This window comes from Rhinatrema bivittatum, chromosome 1 (assembly GCF_901001135.1).
Source record: "Rhinatrema bivittatum chromosome 1, aRhiBiv1.1, whole genome shotgun sequence".
NCBI classification, from domain to species: domain Eukaryota; kingdom Metazoa; phylum Chordata; class Amphibia; order Gymnophiona; family Rhinatrematidae; genus Rhinatrema; species Rhinatrema bivittatum.
Window position 1 is genome coordinate 468,580,300 of NC_042615.1, and position 13,928 is coordinate 468,594,227.

General features: G+C 43.1%; 1 protein-coding gene across 2 annotated transcripts in view; it reads left to right on the plus strand.

The window, feature by feature from the left end:
- The window catches only part of PLAA (phospholipase A2 activating protein), a 207,651-nt gene that overhangs the window by 56,209 nt on the left and 137,514 nt on the right, over window positions 1–13,928 (plus strand). For both annotated transcript variants that reach the window (XM_029606392.1, XM_029606383.1), the window contains exons 3-4: window positions 9,158–9,258; window positions 9,357–9,477. In XM_029606392.1, the coding sequence (XP_029462252.1) occupies window positions 9,158–9,258; window positions 9,357–9,477 (222 nt within the window). The remainder of the gene's footprint in view (window positions 1–9,157; window positions 9,259–9,356; window positions 9,478–13,928) is intronic.

The following is a 13,928-nucleotide window of genomic DNA, read 5'->3' on the forward strand; positions in this document are numbered from 1 at the left end:
TGAGAAAGGGCTGCCATATTTTCCGATAAGTAGCATGTCTGCGATATTTATCTGCTGTAAGGGAGGCCAAATTACAATAAGAATGCAGCTTCGCCGAGACCTCCGATGCCTGAGGTACAGAGGACATCTTCCACCGAGACGCTATGGAGGTACGGGCAGAAATAAAGAACTGCGAGCTAAATTTTTTCTGGAATTTGTCCAGCGTGGAGGGAAATATATTCAATAACGCTGCTTCGGCATACAAGGTTACTCTCACCCCAATAATGTCGCCCAGCAAGGTAAATAAGGCTTCCCAAAAAGGTTGAATTCGAGGGCAGGACCACCATATATGCATATAAGTCCCCACATCTACTCCGCAACGCCAGCACAACTCTGAACTATTAGGATACATTTTATGAATTCTGTCAGGAGTGAGATACCATCGAAAAATCATTTTGTAACAGTTCTCCTGCAACCGGGCCGAAATAGCACAATGATGTGCAAGGAGGAGAGCTTCTTCCCAACTCTTCCGACTGAATTGCTTACCAAGGTCTTGTTCCCAAGGAAATCTGTATTTACAATGAGCCTGCTCCGGGGGGAAGAAGAGAAGGTAGAGCTTAGAAATTATCCCAGTCAGGCCCTCCCCCCGTAGGATATAGGCTTCCATTAATGACCTACCCGGTCTTAGAAGCGAGCCACGAATGAGGCCTCGAATGAAATGAGTGATTTGCTCGTATAATAGAATATCACGGTGGTCCAAATCATGTAATGCAAAAAAGGTATCCCGGGGAATCAATACACCCTGTTGTAGCAGGTGGCCTACTTCCGTGATTCCTTTCTCCCTCCAAAATCTCATGCGAGGCGATTGAAACCCAGTAAGGAGCTGACAGTTGTGTCTTAATGAGGTTTGATAAAAATAGGTATGATTGCCCACTAACTTTGATTTGGTCAGGGCCCAAATCCGTAAAGTAACCCCTAGCGAGGCAGGAATGCAATGAGTGTCCCTCCAAGTGTTCTTGGGTTGCCAAAACAGAGCTGCAATCGCCATAGGCCCCAGTGATTCCTGTTCTACCTGGACCCATTGTTTTAAAACCCCAGTCTGAGAAATATCAAATACCGCTCGTAATTGGGCTGCATAGTAGTACCATGTTAAATTAGGCACCGCCAGGCCCCCTTGAATCCTGGGTAGAAACAGAACCGATCTGCTAACCCGGGGAGGCCTGCGCCGCCAAATAAAATCAAAGACCTTCTTTTGCCAGTTTCGGAGGGCCACCGCCGGAATGAACACAGGTAAGGCCGCAAAGAAATATAAAAATTTGGGCAACATGTTCATCTTTATGACGGCTATCCTCCCCAACCAAGAAAAGGAAGCCTTATTCCATCGGCTTAAATCAATGGTCAACTTATTGACCAACGGTGTGTAGTTAAGAGAGAACAATTCAGATAAGTTTGCAGATAATAAGATGCCCAGGTATTTAATATGGGATTTGGCCCATCGGAAGGGAAACTTAGACTTAAGGGATCCCAGATCCGTGGGAGAAAGATTAATATTCAGTAATTCGGATTTATCTAGATTAACTCGAAGGCCTGCCACTCTTCCAAAATCAGAAAGTTCCCTCATCACTCCGGCTAGGGAGGTATGCGGGTTTGTAAGTGTCATCAGGATATCGTCCGCGAATAAGGACAATTTATAATGTGTGTCGCCCACTACAACTCCTGTTATATCTGTAGCACTACGAATACAAGTGGTAAGAGGTTCCAAGTAGAGGGCAAATAACAAGGGAGATAGAGGACATCCTTGTCTGGTTCCTCTACCTATAGCAAAGGGATTCCCATAACCATTATTTACTTTGACCCTGGCATGGGGGTGATCATAAAGCCTGTGAATCCAGTTTAGAAAATAGGAGCCAAAATTCAATTTTTGTAGGGTGGCAAATAAAAAGGGCCAGTGGACCAGATCGAAGGCTTTCTCAGCGTCAATGGATAATAGGACAGTCGGCTCCCCTGATTCCTGCACCCACCACATGAGGTCGTACACTTTCCTGATATTGTCCGCCGCCATTCTCCGAGGGACAAACCCCACCTGGTCTGAATGTACCAGTTGGGGAAGCACTGTATTAAGGCGGAGTGCCAGTATGCGGGCCAAGATTTTCAAATCTACGTTAATAAGGGATATGGGGCGGTAAGAGCTACACTGCAAATGGTCCCTGCCAGGTTTTGCTAGAACCGTGATACCGGCAACATTAGCTTGCGTGTCAATGATAGTATCCCCTCGGAGGCTATTAAAGTAATTGGTTAAAGGTGCTACTATGGCCTGTGAACATTTTTTATAATAAGCCCCCGTTAGGCCATCCAGCCCAGGGGATTTACCCGGCTTTAAGGCTTTAATAACCTCTTCCACCTCCATTTCCGTAATGGGCATATCCAAAAATTGCTGAGATTCTTCGGACAGACTAGGGAGACTAACTGCCGCTAAATACCCCTCAATAGCTTCGAGAGATATGGCTGCCTCAGAACGGTATAAGCCTTCATAGAAACGTGAGAAGGCTTCCCGAATCCCAGCTGAGTCTGTAGTGATGGTGCCGTCCGAAGCAGCAATTCTCGATATATGATTTTGAGTTACCTTCGCCTTCAACTGGCGAGCCAGCAATTTGCCTGCCCTGTCCCCTCCCTCATAGTATGCTTGCCTCGTAATATCCAATGCATGAAGTAACTGCGTGTTATCCAATTGCTGTAATTTAGATTTAAGGCCCAATAGTTTCTGATAACATGGCTGGGATTGGGTGCGCATGTGTTCCTTGGAAAGCAGACCAATTTGCTCCAAAAGATCCTCCCTTTCCTGTAAACGTTGCCGCTTGCACTCTGCCGCCCTGGCTATAAAGGTACCTCTGACTACTGCTTTAGAGCAGTCCCATAATACCCCCTGAGATATATCTGATGTCGTATTGGTGGCAAAGTACTCCTGCAGTTGTGACTCTATGGATTGAACAAAAGTAGTATTTGACAATAGAGACTCATTCAATTTCCAGAAGCGAGCCCCAGAGTCCCTCTGCCCCAAATCAATTGTAAGGCTGATAGGAGCATGATCCGACCAAGTGATTGGTTCGATATCAGAGGTACGCACCTGATTGCCCGCCCATTTGGCTACTAGAAAATAATCAATGCGGGAATAGCTGTTGTGAGGGTGGGAATAAAAAGTATAAGAGCGAGAATGTGAGTACATATCCCTCCATACATCCCTCAATTGCCAATCAGCCCGTAGACCCTGAAGCTTAGCTCTGGGAGACCTCTGACGGTGGTGTTGTGGTATAGAGTTGTCCAGGGCATCATTAAGGGTTAGATTAAAATCCCCCCCCAGAATTAGGGCCCCTTCAGCATGAGAAAGCAATACATCCTGTAGGGACTGGAAAAAAGTGGATTGATCTTTGTTCGGGGCATACAGGGATACGAAAGTGTAAATCTGGGAGTTGATTTTTATTTTAAGAAGAACATATCTTCCTCCCGGATCTTCAACTTTGGTGATAAAATCAAATATGAATTGAGAGGAAAGTAAAATTCCCGTCCCCGTATATTTATGACGAGAATTACTAGAAGCCGAATATACATAAGGAAAATCCTTACAACACAATAAATGGGCATGCCTTCGTTTCAGGTGCGTCTCCTGGATGAAGGCGATATCCGCCTTTAAATGTAAAAGTTCCTTCCTGAGTAGTTGGCGTTTCCGATAGGTGTTCAGACCTTTTACATTTAAGGAAACTATAACAGCCATAAGACTAACAAGGACCTATAACCAAAGGGTGGTCTGAGCAAATACCCACTATCCTCCATGATGCACTGGAAAGTGAGAAGATCCAGGAAGATATAGAAAAGTGGCCAGATAGTAAGCACCATGGTAATGCCTGTACGTGGTACCATTAGCATACTACAAGTGAAAAAATAATGCTGTCGAAAATCCCCTTTTTCACCAAGGAAAACCGCTATTACTGCGCGAATTCCCATATTGGGGTTGCCAACTCTGCAGCGCATCGACCCGATCCCCACCCCCCCCCCCTTCAGAAACAGAACATAACAGTATAGATACAACGGTATATAAAACAAGTAACGCTTTGTGAACTGTTGACTCAAAATGAAAGCCACAGCAGCCATGTCCGGCTGAAGGAAAACAGAACGCTGTTACCCAGCTAAGTCACAGATGCGCTCAACCTAGTCCCTCAGGTGCATTGGTCGCTTGAGAGCGCTGTCTGCGTAGTCTACCTTTTCCCGTCCCAGGGCGGCGCCATCTTGGAGTCTGATCGGGTGCTTGTGCTGAAGCATGCGTTATAGGTGTTGAAAATGGCGTCTCTAGTCCTGCTTGTTGAAAGCTCTTCACTGCGTCAGCCATCGACTTTATTCGATATGTGACTCCTTTCCTTTGAAAAATGAGAGCGAAGGGAAAACCCCAGCGATATCGAATTTCCTCATTTCTTAGTGCCACAGTGACTTCCTTTAACAGGAAGCGCTTTTGCAAAGTGGACGGAGCTAAGTCATTGTAAATACTTATATCCAGGTTTTGCCATTTCAGCTGAGGCTGATCTCTAGCCGCCCGAAGAATCTCTTCTTTGACTCTATAATGATGAAATCGAACAATAATGTCCCTGTGTTGGTTGTCATTACGCTGTCCTAAGGCTCTGTGCGCCCGTTCCAGGTCAACAGCAGGTAAAGCTCCACTGTCCCCCTCCACGGGGCGCACAGCCGAAGTTAATATATGCTGGCAGAGAGCCTTGACAGTGGACACGCAGTCTTTGAATGCCTCTGTTTCTGGTATGCCTCGTATACGGAGGTTAGCTCTTCGCGAGCGATTTTCCAGATCCTCGACTTTTTCAGTGAGGAGCTCGACTGCCGAGGATAGTTGAGCCTGTTGTTTAGTAAGTGTGTCAGCTTTTATGCCCTGTCCCTCTACTCGGACGTCTAAATCGTCGACCCGATGGCCCAGGGTATTAAGATCTTCCCGTACTTGCGTTATAGAGTCTAAAATTTCTACTTTGTGGGCTTTAAGGTCGGCTCGTAACGCGATGAACCAATTGCGCATCTCCGATCGAGTCACAGTATCAGGCTGGGCCGCTGCACCAGGAGGTGCCTCAGATGGAGAGTCCGATTCCAGCTCCAGGGAGAAATGCGCCGAATCCGCTGCTGGCTCGGCCTGTTCCTCACCATCACTCGCCAGTTCCCCGGCGATTTTACTAAAAGCAAACTGCTTCAAGTCCACATTTTTCTTGCGAGTCGCCATCCTCAATAATTCCCACACTGGAATATCACAAAAGTGAGCACTCTAGGGCAGATGCGCTGCGTGAATTACCGTGTAAAGCTTGGGAAGGGGAAGAGCAAGGCAATCAGACGGCCATGTTGCTGCGCTGCTCGCTAGCGCCCCCCTGTTTTCTATCTTTTAACCAGATGCCAGTCCACAATAGGACACTGCCCCCTATCCCATGACTTTTTAATTTCTTAAGAAGACTCTCATGAGGGACTCTGTCAGATGCTTTCTGGAAATTCAGATACACTATATCAACTTGCTCACCTTTATCCACATGTTTATTTACATCTTGAAAAAAATGTAGCACATTTGTGAGACAAGACTTCCCTAGGCTAAATCCATGTTGGCTTTGTCCCATTAAACTATGCTTATTGATATATTCTGCAATTTTGAGACCCAAATGACTATACATACAAATGTAGAGTGCTTTTTAAAAGGATTGGAGGCTATATACATCCATCCTACAGGTGTATTGTGCCTTAGTGGGACCTTAATATGGTCCTTAGAACAGTAGTAGGGGCACCCTTCAAACCCTTAAGGCAAATGTTTATTAAGGATCTGACATTAGACTTCCTTTCTGGTAGCAATTTTTTCCACCAGATGTATTTTGGAGTTGCAGGCCCTTTCATGCAGAGAATCATACTTGCTGATATATGCACATTCGATCACCTTCCGGCCAGAGCTCTCATTCCTGCTGAAGGTAATGAGTGTTCCCCTTTCACTTAAATTAGACAACCTTTTGAAGAAAGGGATATATAGGTAAAAATGAAAGACTGCACCACCTGGATGTGTGTCGTGCTGTCTTAAAATACTTGAAAGTGACGAACCCCTTCAGAAAATTCGATAGGCTGTTCCTGTTGTTTGGGGGGACCATGAAAGGGAGAAACAGTTTTCAAGGCCACATTAGCAAGATGGATTAATGAATCGGTCATCTCAGTCCACAAACTTAATGATAGATAAGCACCAGGGCTGCTCTGCACTCATTCTACAAGAATGCATTCAGCATCCTAGCCAGTAGCAACATCAGTCTCCCCAGGTGAGATCTGCAGCTCTACTACCTAGTCAGCCCTACAGGGTGGACATAAAGATGACAGAAGATACAGCCTTTGCATTTGGGGTCCTTACGGCAGCCTGTCTTCCTCCCAACCAGCCTAGGGGAAGCTTTTGTATCTCCCAAGTGTAGTGAACTGGTCTAGCAGGTGAAAAGGAAGGTAACATTGTTCTTGTTTGGTAACTTTCTTTCATTGAGTCCTGCTAGAACTGTCCAGGGCCCACTCAGAAATACAGAGGCCACAAGCAGAGATGCTTGAGGTGATCTGGCTCCTTCTCTTGCTCTTTCTTTCCTCTTCATCCTCCCTCAAGAAGGTAGGAACATCAAGGAAAAGGGAAGAGAAAAAGTAGTCTATTGGCAGTGGCCCATGGCCATTCCCCCTTTATTACCCAAAATGAGGTAATCAATGGGGCGTGCCCTGTCTCTGATAGCTGAGGAGTGGGGAGAATCCCAGTTACAATGGACTAATCCATGAAAGACCATTATCAAGTAAGAACTATGGCAAAACTGTTATCAGAGCCCCGTGCAGGCACCATTAGATTGTTTATTATTGTCTTTATTGTTCTACATCACACTGAGCAACTGTGTGCCCGGTGGTGCCATAAAGAAATTGAAGAAATAAAAGTATAGTGCAAGCAATTGAAGAAAACTGTAAATCTGAGATTTCCATAAAATAAACCATACCAAATATAAAAAAAGACTTTAGACCCAGAAAAGTAGAATTAATACCAAGAAACAGGTAAGCTGATAGAATTACTTTAATACTTCAATAATAGCATTTCATCATAGACAACCAAAACTCAACTGTTGAGCCGCCCTGGATGTGTATTTTATATGCTTTGGAAATAAGTTTCTCTATATTTGTCTGTCCTTTGTTTTTTCTCAGTCCTGGCACTGGGATGATGCTGTCAGAGAGAGATTAAGAATGCTTTTTTCACAGCAGTATAGCACAGCTTATTTCCAAAGAATTTCATCCTACAAATGCAAGTGAATGAGATGACAATTTTGGGACAAGATGCCAGAATATTTTATGGAATGAAGCAGAGCAGATGTCAAGGGCAAGGTTATTATAAGGATGAATGGTTATAAAGAAGTTGAGCGGAAGTGAGCAGATAAAGTTCCACTAAATGAAACAGAAAGCAAGCAAAATAGCTCAGGAACAGCCAAAAAAGAAGAGTGAAGGGAAGAGATTAAAAATCCAAGATAGTAAGGAGCAGAAAAATGGCTTGTGGGGACTACAGAGGGGGAATTTTGATGAAGAAGAAACAAAAGTGAGATACAGGAGGAGAAGAGCAACTGTTGCGGATTAATTCTGTGAGCATGTATATGCTATTGTCTGACTGTAAGAGAGGTGTGGTCTCAGGCAGTTGCCAGTAACCTTATAGTCTGTCTCCAGCAGCTTGGGACTAGCGAGGATTTGTCTCTAGTCCACTCCCAGGGTCTTAATGAGGCCTTAACCTAGTTGAAGCTTTTTGGCTCCCTGGGCAACTGTCCTTAGGGACTACTTCCCCCAGTGGCAGCCTGCTACCATAAAGAAAAATAAATCAGCATTATAGACTGGATGTACTGGCCAGAATGGATACAGTCTTTGGAACAGGCATCCTTAAAGCAGCGCTTTCTTCCTCCCACCAGAGAGAATAGTAGCTTTTATACTTCCCATTAGCAAGGACTGATCTAGCAAGAAGATAAGGTGAAATTTGATCTTACCTGATAATTTCCTGTCCTTGATTCCTGCTAGACCAATCCAGAGCCCACCCGGGAATGAGGTGCTGCCTGACTCTAACACAAGGTAGAAGCTAAGAGCTTTCTCCCTCCATTTTCCAAATCCTATTCCTTGAGAGGTATAAAAGTCCAGATGCCATCCTTTTTCATATAAAAACAAGTATAAAAGATTAAAAAGAAAAAAAAAGTCAAGATGTCAGATTTTTTAGTTTGTTAGAAGCTGTCACGCCTGTAAAATGAGCCAGAGAGTCTCTATTGCCAGAGCATCCAAAATAAGTTGTTTCTTTTTTCTCTCTCTCGAACTCCAAACTGTGCAGGGTGGTAGTTCTTTTTTTTTTCTGCTTTGACAGAAGGTTACTGGCAACTGCCTGAGACCACACCTCCTTTACAGTAGGACAGGACATCATAAGGGAGAAAAAGTAGATGTGCTCTCTGCCAGTTGTGGAGGAGGGAAATTCCCATAAAGTAAGGACTGGTCTAGCAGGACTCAAGGAAAGGATATTATCAAGTAAGATCAAATTTCACCTTTTAAGATTGTAAATTAAATTGTTACAGTAAGTGCTAGGTAGCTGCTGTGCTTCTCTGCTCAAGGGTTTGTATTTTTTTTTCTGTATGGGCTTTCTTTGTTTCGGCAAACAATCTCTGCATGACAATGCGTGCAACTCAAAAATTTGCCGCACTGAACAGGTAGTGAGCAAGGGCTTTCAGGTTAAGATCTTTCAGGGACGCCTCCTGCAGGGTTTCAAAAAGACACCTGCACAAGGCTTTCCACACCAGTTGAGATTGTTTGGACTTTCTTCATAGACTTCTCTTCTGCAAAATTCCTGAGCCTTGCGCTGTTCAGCCTAGATCAGGATTCTATGCCGTAAGCAATGTTTATGAACTAACTCAGCAGGATGAGGGTGTCTATTCAGGTTTGTCTCTTGGAGATTTACTTCTTTCCTTGAGGGTTTTGTTGTGGGGGGGGGGGGGGGGATTTTTTTTTTTTTTTTGCGCTCTTCCAGGTTTTGCAATGTAGGTTGGGGGAAAAAGCTGGAGACTTCGGACATTCAGAATCTTTGGAAGTGCTTAAAGTTAAGGTTTTCAGAACTTTAAGGGCAGATATTGTGTTGCAGTTTGCAGCCTCTCCTCTGGAAAATTTGGCACACTCCTAAGCGGATCATGGGACACTACTGCCAAGGTCTGGCTGAATGATAAATGCATGATGACACTGCAGGTAGGCGTGCTGCCGTGTGAGTATAAGGTTTCTAGTATTGCTCATGGGGGTTTAGCTCTCCCGGAACTGTTTCATTATAAGTCTGTCCTTCTCCACAGGGTCACACAGCAGCAGTGTGGGCAGTGAAGATACTACCTGAGCAAGGCTTGATGCTGACAGGGTCAGCTGACAAAACTATTAAGCTTTGGAAGGCAGGCAGATGTGAGAAAACATTCACTGGTAAGCACTTCTCTGGGCTCTCCACTTGTAAACACATGTACACTGTTGATTGTCGGGCACAGCACACGTAAATAGCTTTTTTTAGTTTGTTTTTCTTCTGCCCATAGACTGCGAAAGCTTTTAAAGTGGCAATAAAAAAAGATGTCCTAGTACATAAGTGTTCAAAACCACACAGGTTCCTTTTTCAGATGTGTTTTCTACTATTAAAAAGTAGCTGCACTGTTACACATGGGACCTGGTTTATGAAGTCTTTTCTCCCATTTTGTGATGGGGAGAGAAACATTCCTTACATACATGACAGCACTTGTTTTATCTGAGCTCCCATACCTTGAGTACTCGGGTATTCACTAGATTTCCCAGCTGCCTGTCAAGTTACAGATTGTTACTTGAGTAGCAGTAGCTTAGGGCAAAAACCCATGGAGTTGATAATATGCACTTGCTGCTAATTTGTTTTTCTGCCAGTTGTCCTCCACCTCTCTCCTCTTCAGGCTAAGTGTTGTGATAATCCCTGTGGACTGAGGGAGCAGTCTATATCACTTTGCCAGTGCGGTGCTACAGGAGATGGGAATGTTGACCTGAGCATCTCTTTGCTCAGCTTGTACCAAAGGATTGTATATGAGCTGACTTCACTGTCCTCATAAATCATAATTGAGAACTAAACTTGTTTTCTAGTTGGGGCTGCAGCTGGTAGGTGATCAGCCCCTTCTGCTTGGAATATGTACAACTTTACTATTTGTAGGACCTATATGTGAGAGTTGTTCCTCCCCTTCCTTATTACAAGAGCATTTAAAGGCCCAGACACGCAAGAATGGTGCACAGATCTGTTACACCATTCCCTCAAACCTATAAAGGGGAAGAAACAATTATAATAATTTGTAATTATATATAGCACCTTTTATTCAAACAAGAATATTTTTCATTAATAATTTATAAGCATACTTTTCAAATTATTAATTAAATAGATTGTAATAGCTGTGGGGTGTTTTTTTTTACCTAGTGCAGTAATTGATCACTTCCCCTTTTATATCTGTATTTGAAATATTTTTAACAATCTATCCTTGTCCATAATCTTGTACCTACTTTTATTTCTCTTTCATGTCTATGTCATCTGTATCAGACAGGCCGTAATCTCTCTAACTTCATATCCTCTGTTCCTCCATTAAATTTCTCTGTGTTCTTTCTCTACCATTCTGTATCTAATAAATCTGCTTAACTTTTCATCTCTAATAAAATTTTCTTGCTCTGTCTTTAATCTGGCTTCTTTTTCTGGAATCTCCCTCTTTCACTCTTGTCAGCTCTTCTCTCTATCTTCCTACATACCCTTTATCATGTGAGATGTGGTGGTAGTGTTACCTTATGTTCTCTTGGTTATATTCCTTTCCATTTAGCTATCCCTTTCCCCCCCACTCTTCCTTTTTCACCCTTTGAACAGCATTACTCTATTTTCCATTCTTTTTTTTTTTTTTTTTTACTAGTGATTGGAATTTGCCACTCTTACTTGTCCTTTCTTCCCTTAATTCTGATATTCTTCTCTTCCTTTGGGTGATTTTAATGTACATCTCAACTCTTCCAATATTACTGTATATTTCCGCTGATTATAATCCATGTTTTCTGTATTATTAATTTATTGTTTTATGTTAATTTATAGTTTGTAATTTTGTTAACTTATTGTTCAATTACTTAATTCTGTCCTATCTTCCGACATCCATGTTTTTACTCTCCCTGTTTTAATGTAACTTCTCTTTTCCACTTATACGTTAATTGATTTTTCCCCTTGTTCTAATGTAAACCGGTACGATAAGACCTGGTCTTGAGTGTCGGTATAGTAAAAGAAGTTAAATAAATAAAATAAATAAATTACTGCCTATTTTTGTCTCTCTACACTTTGGGGCGGATTTTAAGAGCCCTGCTCGCCTAAATCCGCCCAAATCCGGGCGGATTTAGGCGAGCAGGGCCCTGCGCGCCGGTGAGCCTATTTTACATAGGCTCACCGGCGCGCGCAGACCCCGGGACTCGCGTAAGTCCCGGGGTTCTCCGAGGGGGGCGTGTCGGGGGCGTGTCGGGGGCATGTCGGGGGTGGGCCCGAACCGCGCTGCGTTTAGGGGGCGTGTCGGGAGCGTTTCGGGGACGGACCCGGAGGCGTGGTTACGGCCCGGGGCGGCCCGGGGGCGTGGCCGCGCCCTCCGGACCCGCCCCCAGGTCGCGTCCCGGCGCGCAGGATGCCCGCTGACGTGCGGGGATTTACGCCTCATCCCCCAACAAAGGTAAGGGGGGGGCTTAGACAGGGCTGGGTGGGTTAGGTAGGGAAAGGGAGGGGAAGGTGAGGGGAGGGCAAAAGGAAGTTCCCTCCGAGGCCGCTCCGATTTCGGAGCGGCCTTGGAGGGAACGGGGGTAGGCTGCGCGGCTCGGCGCGCGCTGGCTATACAGAATTGATAGCCTTGCGCGCGCCGATCCAGGATTTTAGTGGATACGCGCGGCTCCGCGCATATCTACTAAAATCCAGCGTACTTTTGCTTGCGCCTGATGCGCCAGCAAAAGTAGGCCTATTCGCATAGTTTGGAAATCTACCCCTAAATCTTTTTCCCTTCTTTTTACCCTTCCCCCTCACAATTCTGGACAAATATTTGGATCTTCTCTCTTTTAAATCTTGTTCTGTGTTATTTTCTGTCTTTCTTACTGTGCTGTTTGATCACTCTGTTACTTTCATTGACATCTCTTCTGTTGCTCTTTTAATCTGTTTCCTTGTTTTTTCTTAAATATCGACCACCCTACATCAACGATGAACTAAAAGACATAACACTTAATGATTGTAACTCAGCTACGGAACTCTGGTTAGACTCAACCAAAAAAATAGCCGATGAAATAAACCCCATCAAAACAATAACTATCAAAGAAACAAAACAAAATAACCACTGGTATAATGCAAAAATAAAAGATGCAAAAAGAAAGCTCTGAAAATTTGAAAACACAAAACAACTGAAAACCTAACCAAATTCAGGAAACATCTAGCTTTCTACAAACAACTGATCCTTAATTCTAAAAAAGAATACTATTCCAATAAAATAGAAAAGTTTGCCAATAACCCAAGAACCTTATTCTCCATAGTAACGAATCTCACAAATGACAAACAAGAATCACCTCAAAGTCTTCCTGAATCAAAATGCAATGAATTAGCTAAATTTTTTAGTGACAAAATATTAAACCTAAGAAACAAACTCCCAAAAAACAGCAAACAAGCAATCGTAATGCAAAAAAGAAATGTTAACATATGGTCCTCGTTTATAGAAATATCAGAACAAGAAGTTGAATGAATGATAAAAAATATAAACCCTGCTCCACACAAAATTGATACAATACCAAAAACTGAGATAAAAAAAGATTACCAATGTAGTAACCCCAACACTAACTAATATCATAAACCTATCCCTAACTGAAGGATTAATGCCAGATACACTAAAAGGGGCAATCATTAAACCAATCATCAAAAAGAAAAACAGTGACCCACTAGCCCTCATTAACAACCGCCCAGTCTCAAACCTCCTATTACTAGCTAAATTAATAGAGAAAACAGTACAGAAACAGCTAGCTGAACACCTAGACAAAAACATACTGTACCCTTCACAACACGGCTTCCGAAAACACTACAGTACTGAGACATTACTTCTCTCACTAACAGACAACATACTAAGAGGTTTTGATAACAGTAAACATTACATCCTTATAATGCTCGACTTATCTGCAGCCTTTGATACAGTAAACCACAAAATACTACTAAAAAGACTTGAAGAAATTGGAGTATGTGACAAAACAATAAACTGGTTCAGATCCTACCTAAACAACAGATTCTTTCAAGTCCAGATAAAAAACACATTATCAGAAAAATTTAAACTTGAAACAGGAGTACCTCAGTGTTCAGCGCTGTCTGCTACCCTCTTTAACATATATATGCTACCCTTATGTCATCTGCTGGCAGGCCTAGGGATAATACATTACATTTACGCAGACGACATTCAATTAATTCTACCAATAGACGACACAATTGAGAAAACATTAAGTCTAGCTAACATGTACCTAGACATAATTAAACTACTACTAAACCAAATGGAACTGGTTATCAACATTGACAAAACTGAATTCCTTCACCTTGAGAGAAAACATACTGAAATCATTCAAACACTGATAACCCTAAGAAATAACCAAAAAATTGAGCTAGCCGAAAAAGTAAGGAATCTGGGAGTAATAATGGACCCAGAAATCAACCTGAAGCAACACATATCTATAAAAGTAATGGTCCTCAGAAGATTGAAACCATTACTCACACCTGCCCACTTCAGAACAGTATTGCAAACACTTATCTTTTCCAGCACTGACTACTGCAATGCACTCTTACTAGGACTTCCAAGCACGTCGATAAGACCACTCCAGATACTTCAAAATACTGCAGCCAGAAT